The following is a 19,800-nucleotide window of genomic DNA, read 5'->3' as shown; positions in this document are numbered from 1 at the left end:
CTCTAATTTTGTCTACGTACTCATTCATAATGGATACTCAACATGTTATTATAAGAGCAGAATGGATTCTTATGACTTTGTCATGTGTTTTGATTAAATATAAATAAAAAATGCACACTTGTATTACCAGTAGAAATTGATTTCTTTGTGATTTCTTTGTTTCCTTTATGATGTTGTAATGTAAGAAGTTTAAAAAAAAATTGTTTCCCATTATTGTTCGATTAGGCAGCTTTTCCCATGATGTCATCTCAACGTGTCATCCAAAGACTCTATCCTTACAACGTTTTATTGGGAAATGAAGGCAGAACTGCGGTGGAAGATGCAATGAAAGTAAGTGGCAGTAAGATGACAGACTTCCCTAAAGAAGTGAGTTTTCATGCAAACTAGGGGAAATTAGAAGAAAGCCTGGATTAAATGAATCCTTGACAATGCAGACATTCTATGTGAAGGTTATGCCAAGCGATACATGTAAGAAGCATGGTGGGTATGAAAGATATGCCTGTTAGCAGCATCTTCAGTGTCTCGAACAAAGAGTAACAAAGGAGGGTTAATCATTAACTATGGAAAGAATTGTAGTTCTGTTTGGAAAGTTCGAGATTCAAGAAGCATGCAGTCATCCAGTTAGGGACAGAAGAGAGGTAGTGAATCAAGAAGAAAGGAGAGAGATATGGGGAAGAGAGTATCATTAGCATATACATTTATTGTTCAAGAATCCAACATAAAGTTACTAGGTCACACAGGAGGAGACCCAGGAGAGAATATTGAGGTTTTACAAATAAGGTTCAAGAGATGATGAGTTGTCTGAAAAAAAAAAGGGATTCTGAAAGATAGGAAAAGGAAAAAGTAAAAACAATTTCACAAATAGCATGTTTATGCATAAAAAGTGATATATCATCCACCGTTTAAAACAAAAACAAAAAAAGCACCTTGTTCTATTTATTGTTTTGAATTGCTTTGAAAATATGTACAATGACAGCATTGAAGGGCTACAATATCTAGCATTCTAAACTGGATACAGTAAATTAATCTCTCATTACCAACTGCTGTAACACTATAATACCATCAGAATGTACAAATTCAAACAAAACACAGGCTATAACTACTTGAAGCTTTATGCATTGTCCTGTAAACTCTATGCCATTATCACATGATGTTTTCTGTCAATAAATCAAGAATTAAACAAAAATAAAAGGGGAAATAATGGTCAAAATGGCAAGAGAACAAGGTCACTAATGCAGTGCACACACATTCATAAAATACATCAGTTTTAAAACAAATATTGGAGGGGATGTTCTGCTCTGGGTTAAGCCTTGTTTCAGCATGCTATCTCCAACATTTCTCATTATTTGCAATATTGTTTATTGAATTCTATATTTTCTATGTGCTTATTAGGTGGTATGTGAATGCTTGTCACATTACAGTATATTTCATACCCAAGCTTGTGTATTCTTCAGATATATTATCCAATTAAAATAGGAATTCTTGCAACACATTATCTTTTCATATTTCCTTCATGCTGCATGCAGCACTATTCTGAAAAGAACAAAGCTTTTAATACTAGAAAAATTAATACAATAATATTCAAGAGAGTTTGTCAAAAATAATTTAAAGGGACACTATAGTCACCTGAACAACTTTAGCTTAATGAAGCAGTTTTGGTGTATAGAACATGCCCCTGCAGCCTCACTGCTCAATCCTCTGCCATTTAGGAGTTAAATCCCTTTGTTTATGAACCCTAGTCACACCTCCCTGCATGTGACTTGCACAGCCTTCTATAAACACTTCCTGTAAAGAGAGTCCTATTTAGGCTTTCTTTATTGCAAGTTCTGTTTAATTAAGATTTTCTTATCCCCTGCTATGTTAATAGCTTGCTAGACCCTGCGAGAGCCTCCTGTATGTGATTAAAGTTCAATTTAGAGATTGAGATACAATTATTTAAGGTAAATTACATCTGTTTGAAAGTGAAACCAGTTTTATTTTCATGCAGGCTCTGTCAATCATAGCCGGGGGAGGTGTGGGTAGGGCTGCATAAACAGAAACAAAGTGATTTAACTCCTAAATGACCTATACACTAAAACTGCTTTATTTAGCTAAACTAATTTAGGTGACTATAGTGTTCCTTTACCCAGGATACATGATACGGTCTAAATGTTGTTGTTGTTAACAAATATAATCGTATCTTACTTATTTTTAATTATTTTTAAATAACTTTATATACTGCAGCTTTCATATCAATTTTAATTTTCTGAATTATCAGTAAGAACATTATTCATATAATAGGGTAGTAATATTTTTTTTAGTGAATGCTTTATTAAAGCAACGATATATGCATATAGACCTAGTTTCAAAATATAACACAGAATGTAAAGTGGAATACAATACAACGGTAAAACAGCACGATAATTAAAATTAAAAATAAGCAATACAGAAATCAAAGACAACTTGGATATTGGTGTATTTGTTTATTTGAGATTTCTTTCATACATTTCTTTGCAAACATTGATGGTTAAGAGTTTCAGACATAAACTTATATAATTAGACATCATTTAGTACACAATGAATAGAGTTTATTAAGTTCTTTTAAGCAGAGCTGAAAACAAACGTGAATAAACACTTGGGTTTGTTAATTTTAAATTGGCATCAGTGGTGTATCACTGGAACTTCTCAGAAATGTCATCGCTCTTAAACTTGGCACGTGGAAGAACCAGAACAGTGACAGATTTGTTAAGAGCATTATCATCTTATGCAATTTAGATCCAGACATTAAAATTCTGCATACAAATAATAGGGATCTTCGTTCTTTTAAAATGTGTGCGCGCGTGTGTGTGTAAAAATTGTATACATGAATAATGTGTAATCTGTTTGTTTCCTTTTTCTTCTAATCGTCACACAATTATCTTCCACTTCATCCCTGTCTGCAAAAGTATTACGTAATGCAGTTGTTTGCTATATCCTGCCCACCTACCTTGCGTAACATGGTTGTTTTCTATCTGATCCTTTGTTTAGAATATGCTGTATAACTTTAACATGATCTATTTTTCTTCCGGGTTATCTCAGCTACCGTTTAGATTCTTCATTTACCATTCAATCTCGTTAGCTAGCATGTCACATGATCTGTTTCCTAATACGCTCTGCAGATAACATTTTGTTCCCTTTTGGTCTGATTAACTTTTAAATGTCATGTGTCCTACTTATTATTATTATTTGTTTTCCTGTGTTGAGTTACTCTTTAGGGCTACATGGTACACTGTCTTGAAGCTGAGCCATCTTTATTCTATATGTTGCATACATTGAGTGATCTGTCCGGTTAATAGCTGAGACACTAGGATAATTATGCGAAAGGCAATTCCTTCTTTCCCTCACAATTCCCAGCATGTGTAGGAGGACAAAATAGGATTCAGTAGCCATATGACCTTTTTGATGTGAGCAATCACTGGGTGGTAAAGGGGTGGCAGAAAGGCGAGTTTTCTTCTGCAAAGATATAAATAAAGCAAAGTTTTAATTTATTTAAGAATTAAACTTTATTAGAAATCCTAATATGACAGATCAGTTTGAAATCAACATTTTCAAATTATACAGTGGAAAGCCTTGACTGCTGAGTCCTTCAATATATTCTGTCCAACTGACCCTTTCTTTGGCCTGCCACAGCCTTTGTAATTGCACTGAATTTCAATGCTTTCCAAGAGCAGTCAGGATGTTTTAAACATTATTGTGTTGTTTATTTTATGGTGTTATCTTCTGCACCCTAATCCATTTATAGAGCAGGCGCAATATTTTTGACTTTAATTGCAAATGCATTCATGTCATACAACAGCATTGGGGGAAGGTCAAATTCAGTTGCAGATATATGTGAAAATATAGTATATTGTGCTTTCTGTAATGGTTTGCAGTTGGAGATGGTGTTCTACATAAGGTCACAGATTTTGTGGTTTGTAAGAGGCTATCAAACAGTGGGTCTCCGAAAGAGGGAAATAAAAAAATAAAATAATATATATATATATTGGATGAAACCTATATTCTTTAAAAGTAAATACTGTTTTATTTTCATTGGTGGTTAGTTCATAGAATGTTTAAAAACTTTTTGTTGAAAGCAAACTGCAAACCCATTAATAATGTCACAATCCATGACTGTTCTTTGAGAAGATTTAAACAAACGTATAAAGCAGTGCTAAGGATCATTTATCTAATCAAATTTGGCTGTGATTTAAAACCATTTGCAAGAAGCTCAGTCTATCTGTTTCCACTGCAATACAGATCATTAATAAAACTCACAGATAATGGAATGCTGGTTTCTTTACCAGTAAGAGGAAGCCCGAAAATATTAGTGTCAAGTACCATGACAAATTGCTTCAGCAGAGGAGCAATGGCAATCAGGTATCTTTAGTATTAAGAGAAATTGGTTCCATGAATGTTTGTGTAATGGCTGAATGAATCCTTTTCTGACAGCTGGAATGAAAAAGAGGTGGTATAAATGTGGTACACTGAGTTATAAAGTGCCAATGTCATGAAGAATGATCACATGGATGCAACTTTAAACAGGACAGCTCTTAGTCTTTATTTAGTGGTATAGCAACTGCCATTTCAACTCTGCTTGAGTGGTTATTATCGTGATTCATCAATTTACATTGCATGCAGGTTTCTTTTATTTAACAGTGAAATTATTTAAATGCAGAAGAACAGGCTAGAATATAAGTGTAATTGAAACAGACAATATGAAATCTCTGAGAACGGACAAAAGCTTAGAGGAACTCAGTAGCTTGCCTTTCGGTAAATCCCTGCTCAGGTCTCAAAATAGTTTTTGCTCACTTGTGGCATTACAGAGAGAACCAGATCCAAGGCGTATCAGAGAAATCCCACCCATAAGGGTAGTCCAGAACTGAAATGCTGTCAATATAAATGAAGCCAGTTTACTAATTGATATTAGTCAAAAATGGATTCATCTGTGTAGTTTATAATTCATCTCCCGGATTGTATCACTAATTAAACTGCCACGTATATATTAGAACATTCTAAAGTCATGCAAAGCTGCATTGCAGTTGTAGATTATCTATCTACCTTTTGCCCAGCCTTGTTTTAGACATTGTAGTTCAGTAACGAACCTGGGAAATAAACAGTCTTATATAGATAATTTATGAAAATATCTGCAAATACTGTAAAAATAATAATAATTTCATATTGTGGTTTTATCAATATATTAATACATTTATTAATAAAAAAAATATTCCTACTTTTGGTGCATAATCTCTTAACCCCTTAACGACCGCCGACGTAAAACGGTTGTTTTGCCAGATTGGTTATGTTGTCTTTTAACATGAGCGCTACACTTACCTGGACCGGCAATCCGCAGCGATCCTAGTCGGGGGGATTGCCCGAGACCCCAGCAGTAACAGCTCTGGCCACCCCGGCCCTCCAGGGCCATGTGATCACATAGCCGCAATAGAAGTCTATGGAGCTGCCTGCAGGGGGGTTGTCTGAGCTGACAGGGAGTCCTCCTGACACCTAAAAGTGAAAAAAAAAAAAAAATCAAATAAATTTATTGTATATATATTATATATGTATAATATATTTTAAAATAATTAAAGCTTTTTATAATATTGTATACATATGATTTCATTATAAGTGTACTTTGAGATATATACACATATCTCAAAATATCTATATGTAATTGTATATATGTATAATATATTATAAAATGCTTTATTTTTTTGACAATATATTATACATATATAGGAAATAAAAGTGTGTGTGTGTGTGTGTGTGTATATATATATGTATATACGTGTGTGTGTGTATATATATATTTATATATAAATATACATACACACACACACACACACACACTTTTTTATATATATATATATATAATAAACTATAAATAAATAAAAAAAAAAATATATATATATATATATATATATATACACATACACACACACACACACACACACACACATTCTGCATATATATTTAACTATTCATTTTACATTATTATTTGATTTTATTAATTATAATTTGCGGGACCTGCCTGACAACCCAGGCATACAGTCCAGAGAATTTACTTGGCAAGCCCTATATTTAACCCGGCAACTTTCCAAGGCACCTTAAAACCTGTACATGAGGGTACTGTTTTACTTGGTAGACTTCGCTGAACACAAATATTAGTGTTTCAAAACAGTAAAACTTATCACAGGGATGGTATTGTCAGTGAAAGTGACTTTTTTTAAATTGTTCACACACAAACGGCAGTTTCACTGATGATATCATTGTTGTAATACGTTTTATGGTTTTGAAACACTAATATTTGTGTTCAGTGAAGTCTCCCGAGTATAACAGTAACAGCAATGTACAGGTTTTGTATTGATTTTTTTAAAGTTACAGGGTCAAATATAAGGCTGTTTTTTCACATTGAAATTTGCCAAATTGGTTATGTTGCCTTTTAGAGCGTATGGTAGCCCAGGAATGAGAATTATCCCCATGATGGCATACCATTTGCAAATGAAGACAACCCAAGGTATTGCAAATGGGGTATGTTTACTCTATTTTTAGTAGCCACTTAGTCACAAACACTGGCCAAAGTTAGCATTCATAATTGTTTTTTGCATTTTTTAACACACAAACAAATATAAATGCTAACTTTGGCCAGTGTTTGTGACTGTGGCTGCTAAAAAAGACTGGACATATTGAATACCCTGGATTGTCTACTTGAAAAAAATATGTGCATGTGAGGTGTGATTCAGAGATTTATGACTGATAAGTGTTACAATGTCACTATTGATACATTTTAAAAATACTTATTTTGAAACAGCAATGTCCTACTTGTACTTATAGCCCTATAACTTGCAAAAAAACAAAAAAAAAACAGCTAAGGACATGTTAACATTGGGTATTTCTAAACTCAGGACAAAATGTAGAAACTATTTAGCATGGGTGCTTTTTGGCAGTTGTAGATGCGTAACTGATTTTGTAGGTCAAAGTTAGAAAATGTGTGTTTTTTTTTAAAATAATGGTATTTTTAGAAAGACTATTTAATGCAAGAAAAATTGTATATAATATGTGTGGGTACAGTAAACAAGTAAGAGAAAAATTACTGCTAACCACAAACACCGCAGAAATGTAAAAACAGCCTTGGTCCTTAACGGTAAGAAAATTGAAAAACGGTCTGGTCACTAAGGGGTTAATTGGCTTGTAGGTCTGCCCACACAAGGAAATAATGTGGCCAGTCAGTAGCCTCTCATTCTGATGTGGGTTGGGTTTAGATTTAAAATGCAGCAAATTATTTATTTTTTTAATTGTTCATCTTGGCATAAAATTACAATCAAATTTTACATGTATATATTTTTTCCAGGCTCAAACCAGATAATATGACCATATACAGTAGCCGTAAGCTCTCTAAGTGCTTTTTCATTTCAGCATGGAATGATGTAATGGAGGCTTTTTAAAAATAATAATAATAATAATTATTCTTACAAAATATACTGTATTGTTAAAATATGTATTTTTACATAAATGCAACACATATTATTGTCCTGAGGCATGTTTTCAGTCCATTTGTTTTTTCGGATATTATATTTTAGACACAAAAACAAGTCCTGCGCTCAAACTCCCTTACTTTTGGGCAGCAACGGCCATAGTACACATCAGCCCCAATACATACAGTAAAAACCAAAGAAAAAAGTTACCTGCGCTCTTCCCAAATCCCTATGCATATTTAAACAAATATAGGTTATTTAGTTACAATGACCATGAGAGGGGATATAAATATTTTACCAATTTGTTTCCTAATCCCTAAGAATAATTAACATATTTTATTTGACTGTGCTTTACTTTCTTTAATGTGTAAACTTTGTAGGTGGTACAATTTACCAATACTACTTTGCTACAGGTATAACTCAACCCGAAACAGTAAATTACAAATAAATAAAATTTTAAGCTAGCTCTTCAAAGTACACGGGGGTATACCCACTGCCATTCCTTCACATCATAACAATGAGTGTGTCCACAATTGCCCATCTGCTCATAAACTCATGCCAAGAAAGGAAAACTCATGTTGGGGTCAGATGGACCTCTCTATCAACTAGATATTATCCAGTAAAGACATCACCTCAAAGCAGAACAGTCAAACATCATAAACCTCATGTTTTTAATAAGATGGAGTGGTCTGATATCTCTAAAACAAAGAAATATCTAGACTAAAAAGAGGGAATAAGACAGATGCAAAAGGAAAAATAGCTCTAAAACTGGAAAAAAGGATCACCAAGCCTTAAGCAAAATAGAAATAGAAAAAACACTATATAATATAGTAGAAATATCCAGGAGCTATTAAACTTTATCAGTAGGCATAAATAATATAGTGGATAAATATAAAAATAGATAGTAAAATATATGAAAAAATGGAAATTAATAAATCCTGTATTAAAAAAAGTCCGAACGAAAATTCAACAAGTCAACAATATATAGCATCAGTGTCACTCCCCCTGCTTGTGAAAACAACACAGGGTTTAGAAAAACCAATGGCAATTGATACTGTAGCTTTCCACAGCAAAATTAATTAAGTATATACCGTATATACTCGAGTATAAGCCGAGTTTTTCAGCACATTGTGCTGAAAAACCCCAACTCGGCTTATACTCGAGTCACTGTCTGTATGATGGCAATTTACATTGCCATAATACAGACAATGGGGCTGTGTATGGTTACTTACCTCTCCTGCAGCTCCTGTCAGCTCTATCCTCCTCCGCGGCGGTCCGTTCAGCACCTCTGTCAGCTCCCAGTGTAAGTCTCGCGAGAGCCGCGGGGTCATAGTGCGGCTCTCGCAAGACTTACAGTGTGAGCTGACAGAAGAGCTGCAAGGACCGGCGCGGAGGAGAAGGGAGCTGACAGGAGCTGCAGGAGAGGTAAGTGCTCTCTGCCAGCCCCCCACCCCCCCCCCCCACTGAACTGCCAATGCCACTGGACCACCAGGGAAGGAGAGCCCCCCTCCCTGCCATGTATCAAGCAGGGAGGGGGGACGAAAAAAACATAAATAATAATAAAAATAATAATAAAAATAAATAAATAATAATATAACAAAAAAAATTGAAATAATAATAATAAAAAAAAATATTAAAAATGCCCACCCCCACCAAGGCTCTGCATCACACTCTGCATCACACACACACACACACACACACACACACTGCACTCATACACACACACACTGCATTCACACATACACACTGCACTCATACACTCACTGCACTCATACACACTGCACTCATACACACTGCACTCATACACACACTGCATTCATACACACACACACACACACTGCACTCATACATACACACTGCACTCACACACACACTGCAGTCATACACTCACTGCACTCATACACACTGCACTCATACACACACTGCATTCATACACACACACTGCACTCATACACACACACTGCACTCATACATACACACTGCACTCATACACATACACTGCATTCATACATACACACTGCACTCACACACACACACACTGCAGTCATACACTCACTGCACTCATACACACTGCACTCATACACACACACTGCACTCATACACACACACGGCATTCATACATACACACTGCACTCATACACACACTGCATTCATACATACACACTGCACTCATACACACACACTGCATTCATACATACACACTGCACTCATACACACTGCACTCATACACACTGCACTCATACACACACTGCATTCATACATACACACTGCACTCATACACACACACACTGTAGTCATACACACTGCACTCATACACACACACTGCAGTCATACACACTGCACTCATACACACTGCAGTCATACACACACACTGCATTCATACACACACTGCACTCATATACACACACACTGCATTCATATACACACACACTGCATTCATTATATACACACACTGCAAATAAATATTCAATTAATATAATTTTTTTAGGATCTAATTTTATTTAGAAATTTACCAGTAGCTGCTGCATTTCCCACCCTAGTCTTATACTCGAGTCAATACGCTTCCCCAGTTTTTTGGGGTAAAATTAGGGGCCTCGGCTTATATTCGGGTCGACTTATACTCGAGTATATACGGTAAATCAGTACAAGGAACTGATTGCTAACAATTATCTTGCTCGCCAGTGAGGACGGTGCGCGGCGTGCATTCTCACCGGCGATCAAGACACAGGACGGACTCTTGCTCCCATATATCTCATACATCAGGGTCTGGACTACCGGTTACTTTGCTACATTGCAAAAGTACATTAGCTGTCTACTATATTTTAATTCGGTATGTTTGCATATTTTTACTCTTTTGGAATAAAGTATTCATATTTGTAGAGCTGACTCTTGAAATCCTTCTTATCTCTCAAGCGCATATTGCTATTTTCTTTTTACAATTAGTTCCTTGTACTGATTTGCTTAATTTCTTTTGCTGTGGAAAGCTACTGTATCTTTTTAAAAAGTATATCAATTTCCATTGGTGTTACTAAACCCTGTGTTGTTTTCACAAGCGAGTGACACTGATGCTATATATTGTTCACTTGTTGAAATTTATATTGGACTTATTGAATATTTTATTGGACTTTTTTTTTTTTTAATACAGGATTTATTAATTTTCCCCTTTTCATATATTTTACTATCTATTTTTATATTTATCCACTGTATCAATTATGTCTACTGATAAGGTTTAATGGCTCCCGGATATTTCCACTATATTGTATAGTGTTTCTCCTAGTCCTGTTTTTAATGTCTCTCCATACATTTGTTCCCTCTAATTCTAGTTCTGCATTCAAGATCCTATGAACTGGAACCTTTTTTGCTGTGCGAACTCTGTTAAAGGGACACTATAGTCATCAAAACAACTTAAGCTTAATGAAGCGGTTTTAGTGTATAGATCATGTCCCTGAAGTCTCACCACTCAATTCTCCACCATTTAGGAGTTAAAACCCTTTTGTTTCTGTTTACGTAGGCGTAGCCACACCTCCACTGACTGTGACTCATGTAGCCTGCATGAAAAGAAATGGTTTCACTTTCAATCAGATGTAACTTACATTAAAAGTTTTTATTTCCTGCTCTGTAAATTGAACTTTAATTACATACAAGAGGCTCCTGCCGGATCTAGAAAGCTATTAACAGAGTAGGAGATAAATAATTCTAAATTAAACTCTATTTTCAATACAGGAAGTGTAAACATTAGATGACTCGTTACAGGAAGTGTTTAGAAAGGCTGTGTAAGTCACATGAAGGAAGGTGTGTTTAGGGCTGCATAAACCGAGTGATTTAACTCCCAAATGGCAGAGAATTGAGCAGTGAGACTGCAGCAGCATGATCTACACACCAAAACTGCTTCATTAAGCTAAAGTTGTTTTGGTGACTATAGTGCCCCTTTAAGAATTGTGGGTTTAGTGGTACAATGCTGTCATGTTACATGCTGTTATAACTGCCATTTGGCATTTTTATCAAATGAAAGCAAGCTACAGAAGGTACATATAATCATGTATATGTGTTTGTGTCAAACATTGAGCTAACATTTTCCTTCTTTTTCATCTGATTAATTGATCTGTTGCATTCAGGTTACTCTAAGAATACCATTGTGTTAGCATAAGTTTCTGTGTTTTGGTAACTGAAACACTATCATGTTTTACAGAGATTTGAGCTGGCAGACTCTGGAACATCTCCCGTTCCCCAGAGGATTGTGAACATTGAAGCAGCAGATACTGGTAGTTCATTAGCTAGAGTGAATTTTCATGTTGGAGACAAGAACATCTCTATACAGGTTAGCATATTTATTTTACACATGACAGGCACCTCACTGAACTAATTCTTTGGATTTAAAGGGAAAACAATCTAGAAAATGTAGTTGATAATATTTTATTCTATTAGTGTGTTTCTGCTTTAAACTTAACATTTTAATAAGTATATTAAAAATGATGAAGCTAGTTTGAGCAGGACCCTCAGCACCTTCTGTTCCTTTACCACCAATTTGTCTTGTTGCAACTGCTTGTTTGTTAGCCCACCTATTGTACAGCAATGCGGAATCTGTTTTGCCCTTTATACATTATAATAATGATGGAGCTCACTCTGCTGGGGTTTTATGACTTGCCAACTGTTTTGTCCATCTTTTGGGTGGCACTCAGAAAATCAGTACTGAACTGTTCAACTGAATATAAGTAGTGAACACACATCAACAACCTAAAAAACGTACACATTGGATGGAATGAAAACTGCAGACTTTTACATCTTTGCAAAAAACAGAAAACCGAAACAAACACACAACACGAAAAACTGTAACATATTTTGCGCTACAGGGTACTTATTCAAAAGGTATTATTTTTTTTTTATTAAGAAACCATATTATCTTCCAGCTATCCTGGATCTGACCAGACCCATGTCTTGCCATCCTGGATTTTTTCATTTCCCAGGAACACAGGAGAAAATCACTCTAGACTACCGATAAATGGGAGACTCTGCACTGGGCTGCAAGATCATTCCAAACACTATATGCAAGTGAATTTTTAGAATGTGTAGGAGTAACCCATATTTATTAGTAGTACATTAGAAATGCACAACGTTTTGGGTCAGCTATCACTTTTTCATTTTGTAATGCATATGACATAAGTAGTGTGTTTTGTCCACGATCCGGAGGAAGCAATGGTGGTAACTTAGGCAGCAGAAGCATGACCTCTAGCAGTTGTGATTTGACCACTTTTTTTTTCTCTCGAACAATAAAAAGCTTCACTTAGTGACACAAAGGTGGAGATTTATCTACGTGTCATCAATTCAGTCAGCAGAAGAATTCTACTGGTGATTATGCCACTTCTTTTTCAATTTGATTTGTGTTGAGACACTCATAAAAATACAAAAGATAAGAAGATAAGCATTAATGTGACAATATTGTCATAGCTTATCACTGACATACATATACAGTGGCAGAGTAACTGAAAGAAAATTACAGAGACATTATGGACTTGCGATTCTGCTGACAGTCACACACAGAATAATCAGGCCTATTTTTTAAATAATAGAAAAAGTAAAGTACAACTGAAGTGCATCATATCAACTATAAACTTAGTAGGAAACAACAAACACTGAGTTCCAAATTATTGATATATTATTTTATTTTTTTTAGAACTCAAATATAATTAACTTAGTGATTAGTGAGTCTCTTTGTAAATATAATTTTATATTGTGTAGAGGAATACGGTACATATGTCCCCCTCCCATACGTTGTCCCCCCCACACACATGCAGACAAACAGATACACATGCAGACACATACATACAGGCACACATACATACAAACACACACACACACACACACACACATATACAGACACAGACAGACACACATATATATATATATACACACACACACACATACACACACACACACGTATACAGACGTATATATATATATATATATATATATATATATATATATATATATATATATACACACACACACACACATACAGAGAAACATTCATACAGACACACACACATACATACACACACATTTACAAAATGTTTAAGTCACCCTCCTGTTTCCTCCCTTCTAGGTACAGGAGGGTGACTTTCTCTGGGGTCCAGTGGCTCAGGCTGATGGAAGTCAGAGTTCCCACTCTGATTCCTTCCTCTCCTTCCTCCCACGCGGCTCCCCGTGGTTGCTCGGAGATGTGACCGAGGCAATCACTTCCTCCCAGCGTGGCAGCAGCTGACATCATCACAGAGGTCCTGGTCGCACTGTTAAAGAGCAGTGCTGACCGGGCCCCTATGAAATTAATTTCCATTGGGTGGCCATAACAGCACAGACCCCTTCAATGCAGCCCCGGCGGTTAATCTGCATGGGCCGCAACACATGGCGGCAAGCACTTGGCCGTGGAATAGAACAAAAAAAGAGCTCCTGAAGTTTTATGGGAACACGTGCATAAACTAGGTATAGTGTTAAGAACACCAAGATGTCCAGATGTCTAAATTGTATGGTGTCTTGCCGTGTACAGCTACCATAATACATTTTCTTTTCTGAGATTGACTGACACAGGACTATTACATCCCGGGAAAGTGATGGGGGAGCTTTTAGAGGTTTGTTAATTTGAAAGAATTTTTGGGGCCTGACTTGGTGGAAGAAGCGAAGTGGTGAGGCCTTGAAGATAATGTGGTAAATCAGTTGAATTATTCTTTTCCAGTGTGCCAGCTGTGGTCAACCTGCAGGTTTACTCAAAATGTTAGGGCAGACCGGGATACCTGAACTTTTTGCTAACTTTCTCGCATAGCGGACACGTCTTGTTGTATGTCAAGAATGTCCTCTTCAGAGGCCTGTGTCTGAGCGATCACTGCCTGGATGTTTGCCTCGACCAAGTCAATATCTGGTGCGAAGATCTTAAGATCCAGTAGTACTTTATGGATATTCTGTTTAGTTGCCCCGAGTGTCTTTACTCACACTTACTTGCGGTTTTTGGGATCTGCATCCCATCGTTTAGGTGCTGTGTGCCAGGTAATGATTTTCATCCAGGGAAGGGATTGGGATCTCGGGAGTCAGTGTTGAGGTAGGCCCCAGATCTGCGTCAAGCTTTTTTGCCCATTAGGGTAAATAATAAACAGAGCAGCCAATAGCCCACTCCGTGGAGAGGTAAAGCTAAGTGGGATATTTAAAATTATTACAGCTGTGCTGCTGGAATCAATGGATTTCTTGCTATCGAACAGGATCTCTAGAGAATGGCATCTATTTGGCCCCAGGGAATGTCACAGTGTAGGTATTTGTAAATAAATAAAAAAAATGTTAAAAGAGTGGACTGATAGTAGAAGCAAAAGATACAATTTCTTATTTAGAATTTAGTGTTATTTATTTAGGGTTTGTTTTTCTCACATCTAAAACTGTCTCAAAGTGGGTATTTAATTCATTGGGGTCCCACGACTACTCCAAAGTGTTTGTTGCACATAAACAGTTTTCAAATTACTCTGCTTTAGTGTATCTTCTAGTAATGGAGGGTATATTTTCCCTGTATTGCCATATATATGCTTTATTTATACACAGGTCCCAAGAGGTGCTATGCCACTGAAGCAGGACACAGGGCAGCAAAACTTTGTAAGGACCCAAAACCATGAAATGCTGCTCGCCGAGATGATGCAGTCTCATATGGTTAAAGACATATGTCTGATTGGAGGGAAAGTAAGGCGATTTAACATTGTTTCATATGCTTTGTATAGTGAAAAGTTGATCTTAAAATTAATGAATTATGTATCTTGTAAAAACTGAATATATATTCTACCACTTATTAGAAGTATATAATATATATGTTTATGCAAAGTGTTGATAATGTTATATTTCATAATGTGTTATGTTTCTCTGCAAAATTTTAAAAATAGTTTATTCTTATTTTGCACTTAGTAATGTTCTATAGCACAACGCGAAGCCTTCAAGACTATGATCTCTGACTGCACTCCATTGTGTTCCACTGTAAACTTGAGGGTGCTCCAATGTTGCTGCACTGTGTGAATCTAGATAAAGTGAATGCAGTTTTAAGTTTTCAGAATGCATAACAAAATGTTATTTTTATTGCACAATAGGAACGTATAGTTAATAAACAATCCAGGTATAAGAGTAACATTACAAATGCATTTTTAAAAAGTAAGAAAGCAAAGAGTATGCATTCAAGACTAAGTTAATGGCTGAGTAAATATAATGAAGAAATAAAATCGGGTATGGTTGCTGAATCCCCCAAAAATGTCAGCAATATTTTAGGATTAAAATGTAGAGATTTAAACTGCTTTTGATAAACCAGGGTAACTGAGTATAAACATAGTAGGCTGCATATACCATCTTTGGAGGGATTATTAGGAGTTTATGGAGGCCAGGAGATCAATCCAGGGAAAAATATATACATTTCAGCAATTCCCATTGGGGCAAAGCATATTCTCATAACTGATCCCTGTGCCAAGTGCCGCAGAGGTCATATGGGCTGATAGTAGTTGAGGCCTAGGGATATTATAGCCCATCATTGCTATTGAAAGAGAAGTCAGATTCCCAACATAGGGTAATGTTCTGTGTGGATCCCGGCAACCTTCCACCGACTTGTTTTGATGAGCTTGGTCTTGTGTGGAAAAGCCAAAGGAGATTTATATGCCCTTCATATTTGCACATGATGGTACTCAGAGCAGCTTGGCCCATACTACTTTGGTCTCCACATTGGGTCTGGGCTTGCAGATCCAGGTTTTAGACACATGATTTTTAAAAAGAAGTCATCGGAAAGCTTAGCCAGCAATCTTGGGATAACTTCAGAGTACATTCACCTTTGTAGGTTAACCTGTGTCAAGACTGGCCACCTCTCCTATCCTCAGTCTCCAGGTAGGACCTAAAGTGGTTGGTCTTGGAGACCTCTTCGAAGTGTGCCCAGCATAGGCAAGATTACACTGCGACATTTAGTTATCTGACTCTTGTGTAAAAGCCCAGTATAACTGACAGAGTTTAAGCGATATGCCACAGATCAGCGGTATCAGGTGGTGCCAGAACGGCCATTAGCTTTTTTTTTTATCTAAGCTGTGGAGAGCAAACGTTTGGAAAGCTGCAATCTAGACAATGCTGCCCCTGCTTTTCTTTTGTTACATGGTGCTTGGTCAATAAATATCTATATTTTCTTTTTCTTAGGGATGTGGTAAAACTGTGATTGCTAAAGAAATTGCCGAGATGCTGGGATATGAAGTAGAACCTATAATGTTGTACCAGGTAATCTTTTACTGCTGCTTGTAGAGTGAAACTGAGGATATACTAGTTACATTGGGTTATAAAATATCTTTATAAAACTTATAGGAACAAATGCACACATCTGTCTCTCTCCTTTTCACCCACTCTCTTTCTCACCTACAGACTCACATTGCAGTTTTTTATGATAACCTAGGGTTCTATACTCTGTGATGGAATGCGTAAATGAAATATTGCTATATATAAATAACATGTTATTCTCTTAAGTGCACTCATGTCATTTTAGCCAAGTATGTATAGCTGCAGTGTATTGATCAAGTGAACCCATCATTTACTTACTGATAAATTACCAACTCCATAGTGAATTATATGTTCTACATTATTTCTACCAAAATACCTTGACTCTTTTTTTCAAAATGAAAATATAACAACCACTGCTTCATACCTATTACCATACCTAGTCCCGTAGATTGTAATATTTCTCTACCTCGTGTGCCTATCAATATTATTTTTGTCAGTTACTTGTTAAATAACCCCAGTGTATAACTGGAAATCAGATAATAATAATAATTTAACACTGAAGTGAAACTGGAACTGAAAGAGCTGTTAGCCCATCTCACAGTTCTTAAAGGAACTCTATGATGTTAGCAATACAAAACTTTATTTCTCATAATATCGTGTCTTTCTGCCCCCGTGCCGCCACCATGGTGAATAAAAAAGCATTTTTTCACTAACCAGTTACCAGGTCCCTCGATCTATCTGTCTTCTTCAACATTAGTGATGGGGGGACCTAATGTGCAGGTATATTAGGCCTTCCCCATAGGAAAGCAGTGACACATTGCTTTCCTATGGGGATTTTCTAAACACTGGATGTCCTCATGCAAAGAGCCAATAGAAGCATTCTTAATGTTTTCACTTGTAGGGTTAAGGAGAAAGGGACACTGCACCCAGACCACTTCATTGAGCTGAAGTGATCTGGGTGCCTGTAGTGTCTCTTTAATGGGTACATGTACCGTGACATTAGTCAGCTTTGGCTTGCCATTCTAAGGAGTACAGGAAATGTTTCATTGCTTCACTGACTAATATATAATATTTTCAGTGTATTAGTCACAAATGCAGCCTAATTCTGCTTAAAGTCATTTTTGTTCTGGTAGATCTTCCTGTCCTGTAAAATAGTTCTATATTTAGACTGAACACTTGAAAGAGCAGTATCCCCTTCTGTGCTGTAATCTGTCTAATTATAAGACCTAGCTGCTATGATAGTTCAGGAGCTATCATTTTCGACAGTGCACACTGCTGTTTGAAGCTCAGAGAAAAAAAATGTTTATGTTGAAAGAGACTGTTCAGTGGGTAGAAAATGTTTACACATTTTAATCGGAAAATTCGTCAAAATAAACATGCTGGTAAATCCATCTTCCTCTTAGCTAAATCAAGCAAGGTGGTCTCGTGAAAATTACAGGGAAATTCTGCCTGAAATCATAAATTTAACTTTATTGTCTGTAAAACAAAACTCAAAAACTACTTAGCACTTTTTCTTTTGAAAGGGGAAATAAACTGAGAGAAACCCATTGTTTAGCTGATTGTAGTACAGTGAGCATCATTTCTATATCACGACCCCTGCACCATCTGGACACTTCTATACACACTGCGTGCACTATTCTGGCATTCTTTCTTACATGGACTGCTCCACCATGCTATAATCGTATAGCTGTCCTGACTCTTGTCATATGTTGAAGCCACAGATGTACACACAGATGTCATTTTGGTGACATTAGTCGCACATCTTTTTAGAGTCATGTTTGAAGTCTTCCATTAACACTCAATTTAGGGCTCTATAAGACATCAACACACTCTCAGTGCCCTCTTGTGATCTCAGTTACCCAAGAGTGCGTTTTCTATCTTGACTTTGCAGGACCTAGACATTTTTTTTTTCGCAGTTCAGTATTTATGTATTCCCAGAGATCGACCTGCCTACACTTATTCTGTTGTCTGTTTGCCGAATAATATGTTACTGTTCTAAAGTATAAGACCAATTGTTGGCATGTTGTGGTAAATCTTTGTGGTAGAAAATTCAGAATATAAATCTTTGCCATTCAAATTGCCATTTTTATTATTTTACAAAGCATTTAAAGATCTATAATCTTCTGAAAATTGTTAAGATTATCACAAAAGTAAACACATTTTGTTAAGCTGTACAGGGCATTTGTGTATAGCGAGAGGGGAATCTCTGATGGGTTTGTTGCTCAGACTTGTAAAAAGTAAATGAATCCGGTTATTTTGTGAAACCCTCAACTACTGTTTTGTTTTGATGTGCAACTTAAATGTCCGTATATAGACTATTAGAGATGCATTGCAACGAGCAACATCTTTATTAACATATCACTTTTTGTGTTCCCTGGTGTGCCCTTCCTACCCCATTGTAAATAGTCAATCCGTTTTAGACATGGGGTCTGCCAGGTACTGACCCAACCTCTACTACCTCAGCCAGAGAGATGGAAGCTCTCTTTCTGAGATTAGCCCTTCAGTGCAGGTCTTAGCTCATTGGCTGAGAGTGATCTCAGCTGGAGTTAGGCCAGTAGGGCTAAAAGATGCTCCTAATCAGAATCTTCCAGTTTTCTGACTAAGGTAGTGGAGGCGGGGAGTGGTTAAAAGCCAAATTGTTATAAAATGAAACTCCCATCAGCAAGTGTAACTCAGTAAATTTTGCTTGAGAAGCATAGACACCAGGAGCATTCATTGGCCCCACATCTCCATGTGCTCTTTAGAAGTGTTTTGACTTTAATATTGTAAATACCGTACTGAGAGAATATTTGCTATACATTTTTCTTATTTATTTACTAAACTGGGAATAATGACATGGGAATTGCAAGTTTCAAGGTAAAATACAGTTTATTTTTCTTCTTGGCTATTCTTGTTTACAATGTGCAAATACCTTCTAATTTCTCCACAATTACCTTTTTAGAGAATTAAACCATGCTATGCCAATACATGCATGCAAAAATAAAATGAAAATAAATACATTTGTAGTAAAAGAAAACAGAAGTAATATAAGCCCTTATTTCTTTACTACATCACGAGTGTGTTCCCTAGTTGT

At 36.3% G+C, this 19,800-nt stretch overlaps 1 protein-coding gene across 1 annotated transcript in view; it reads left to right on the top strand.

Annotated features, from left to right (window-relative positions):
* VWA8 (von Willebrand factor A domain containing 8) overlaps positions 1 to 19,800 on the top strand; it is a 376,054-nt gene that overhangs the window by 79,432 nt on the left and 276,822 nt on the right. Inside the window, exons 10-13 of the mRNA XM_063425968.1 lie at positions 226 to 330; positions 11,656 to 11,784; positions 15,042 to 15,176; positions 16,653 to 16,730. Of these exons, the coding sequence (XP_063282038.1) occupies positions 226 to 330; positions 11,656 to 11,784; positions 15,042 to 15,176; positions 16,653 to 16,730 (447 nt within the window). The remainder of the gene's footprint in view (positions 1 to 225; positions 331 to 11,655; positions 11,785 to 15,041; positions 15,177 to 16,652; positions 16,731 to 19,800) is intronic.

The sequence above is a fragment of the Pelobates fuscus genome, chromosome 1, assembly GCF_036172605.1.
Source record: "Pelobates fuscus isolate aPelFus1 chromosome 1, aPelFus1.pri, whole genome shotgun sequence".
Lineage (NCBI taxonomy): Eukaryota > Metazoa > Chordata > Amphibia > Anura > Pelobatidae > Pelobates > Pelobates fuscus.
Note: the sequence above shows the minus strand (reverse complement) of the source record. Positions and strands in the feature narration are given on the sequence as shown.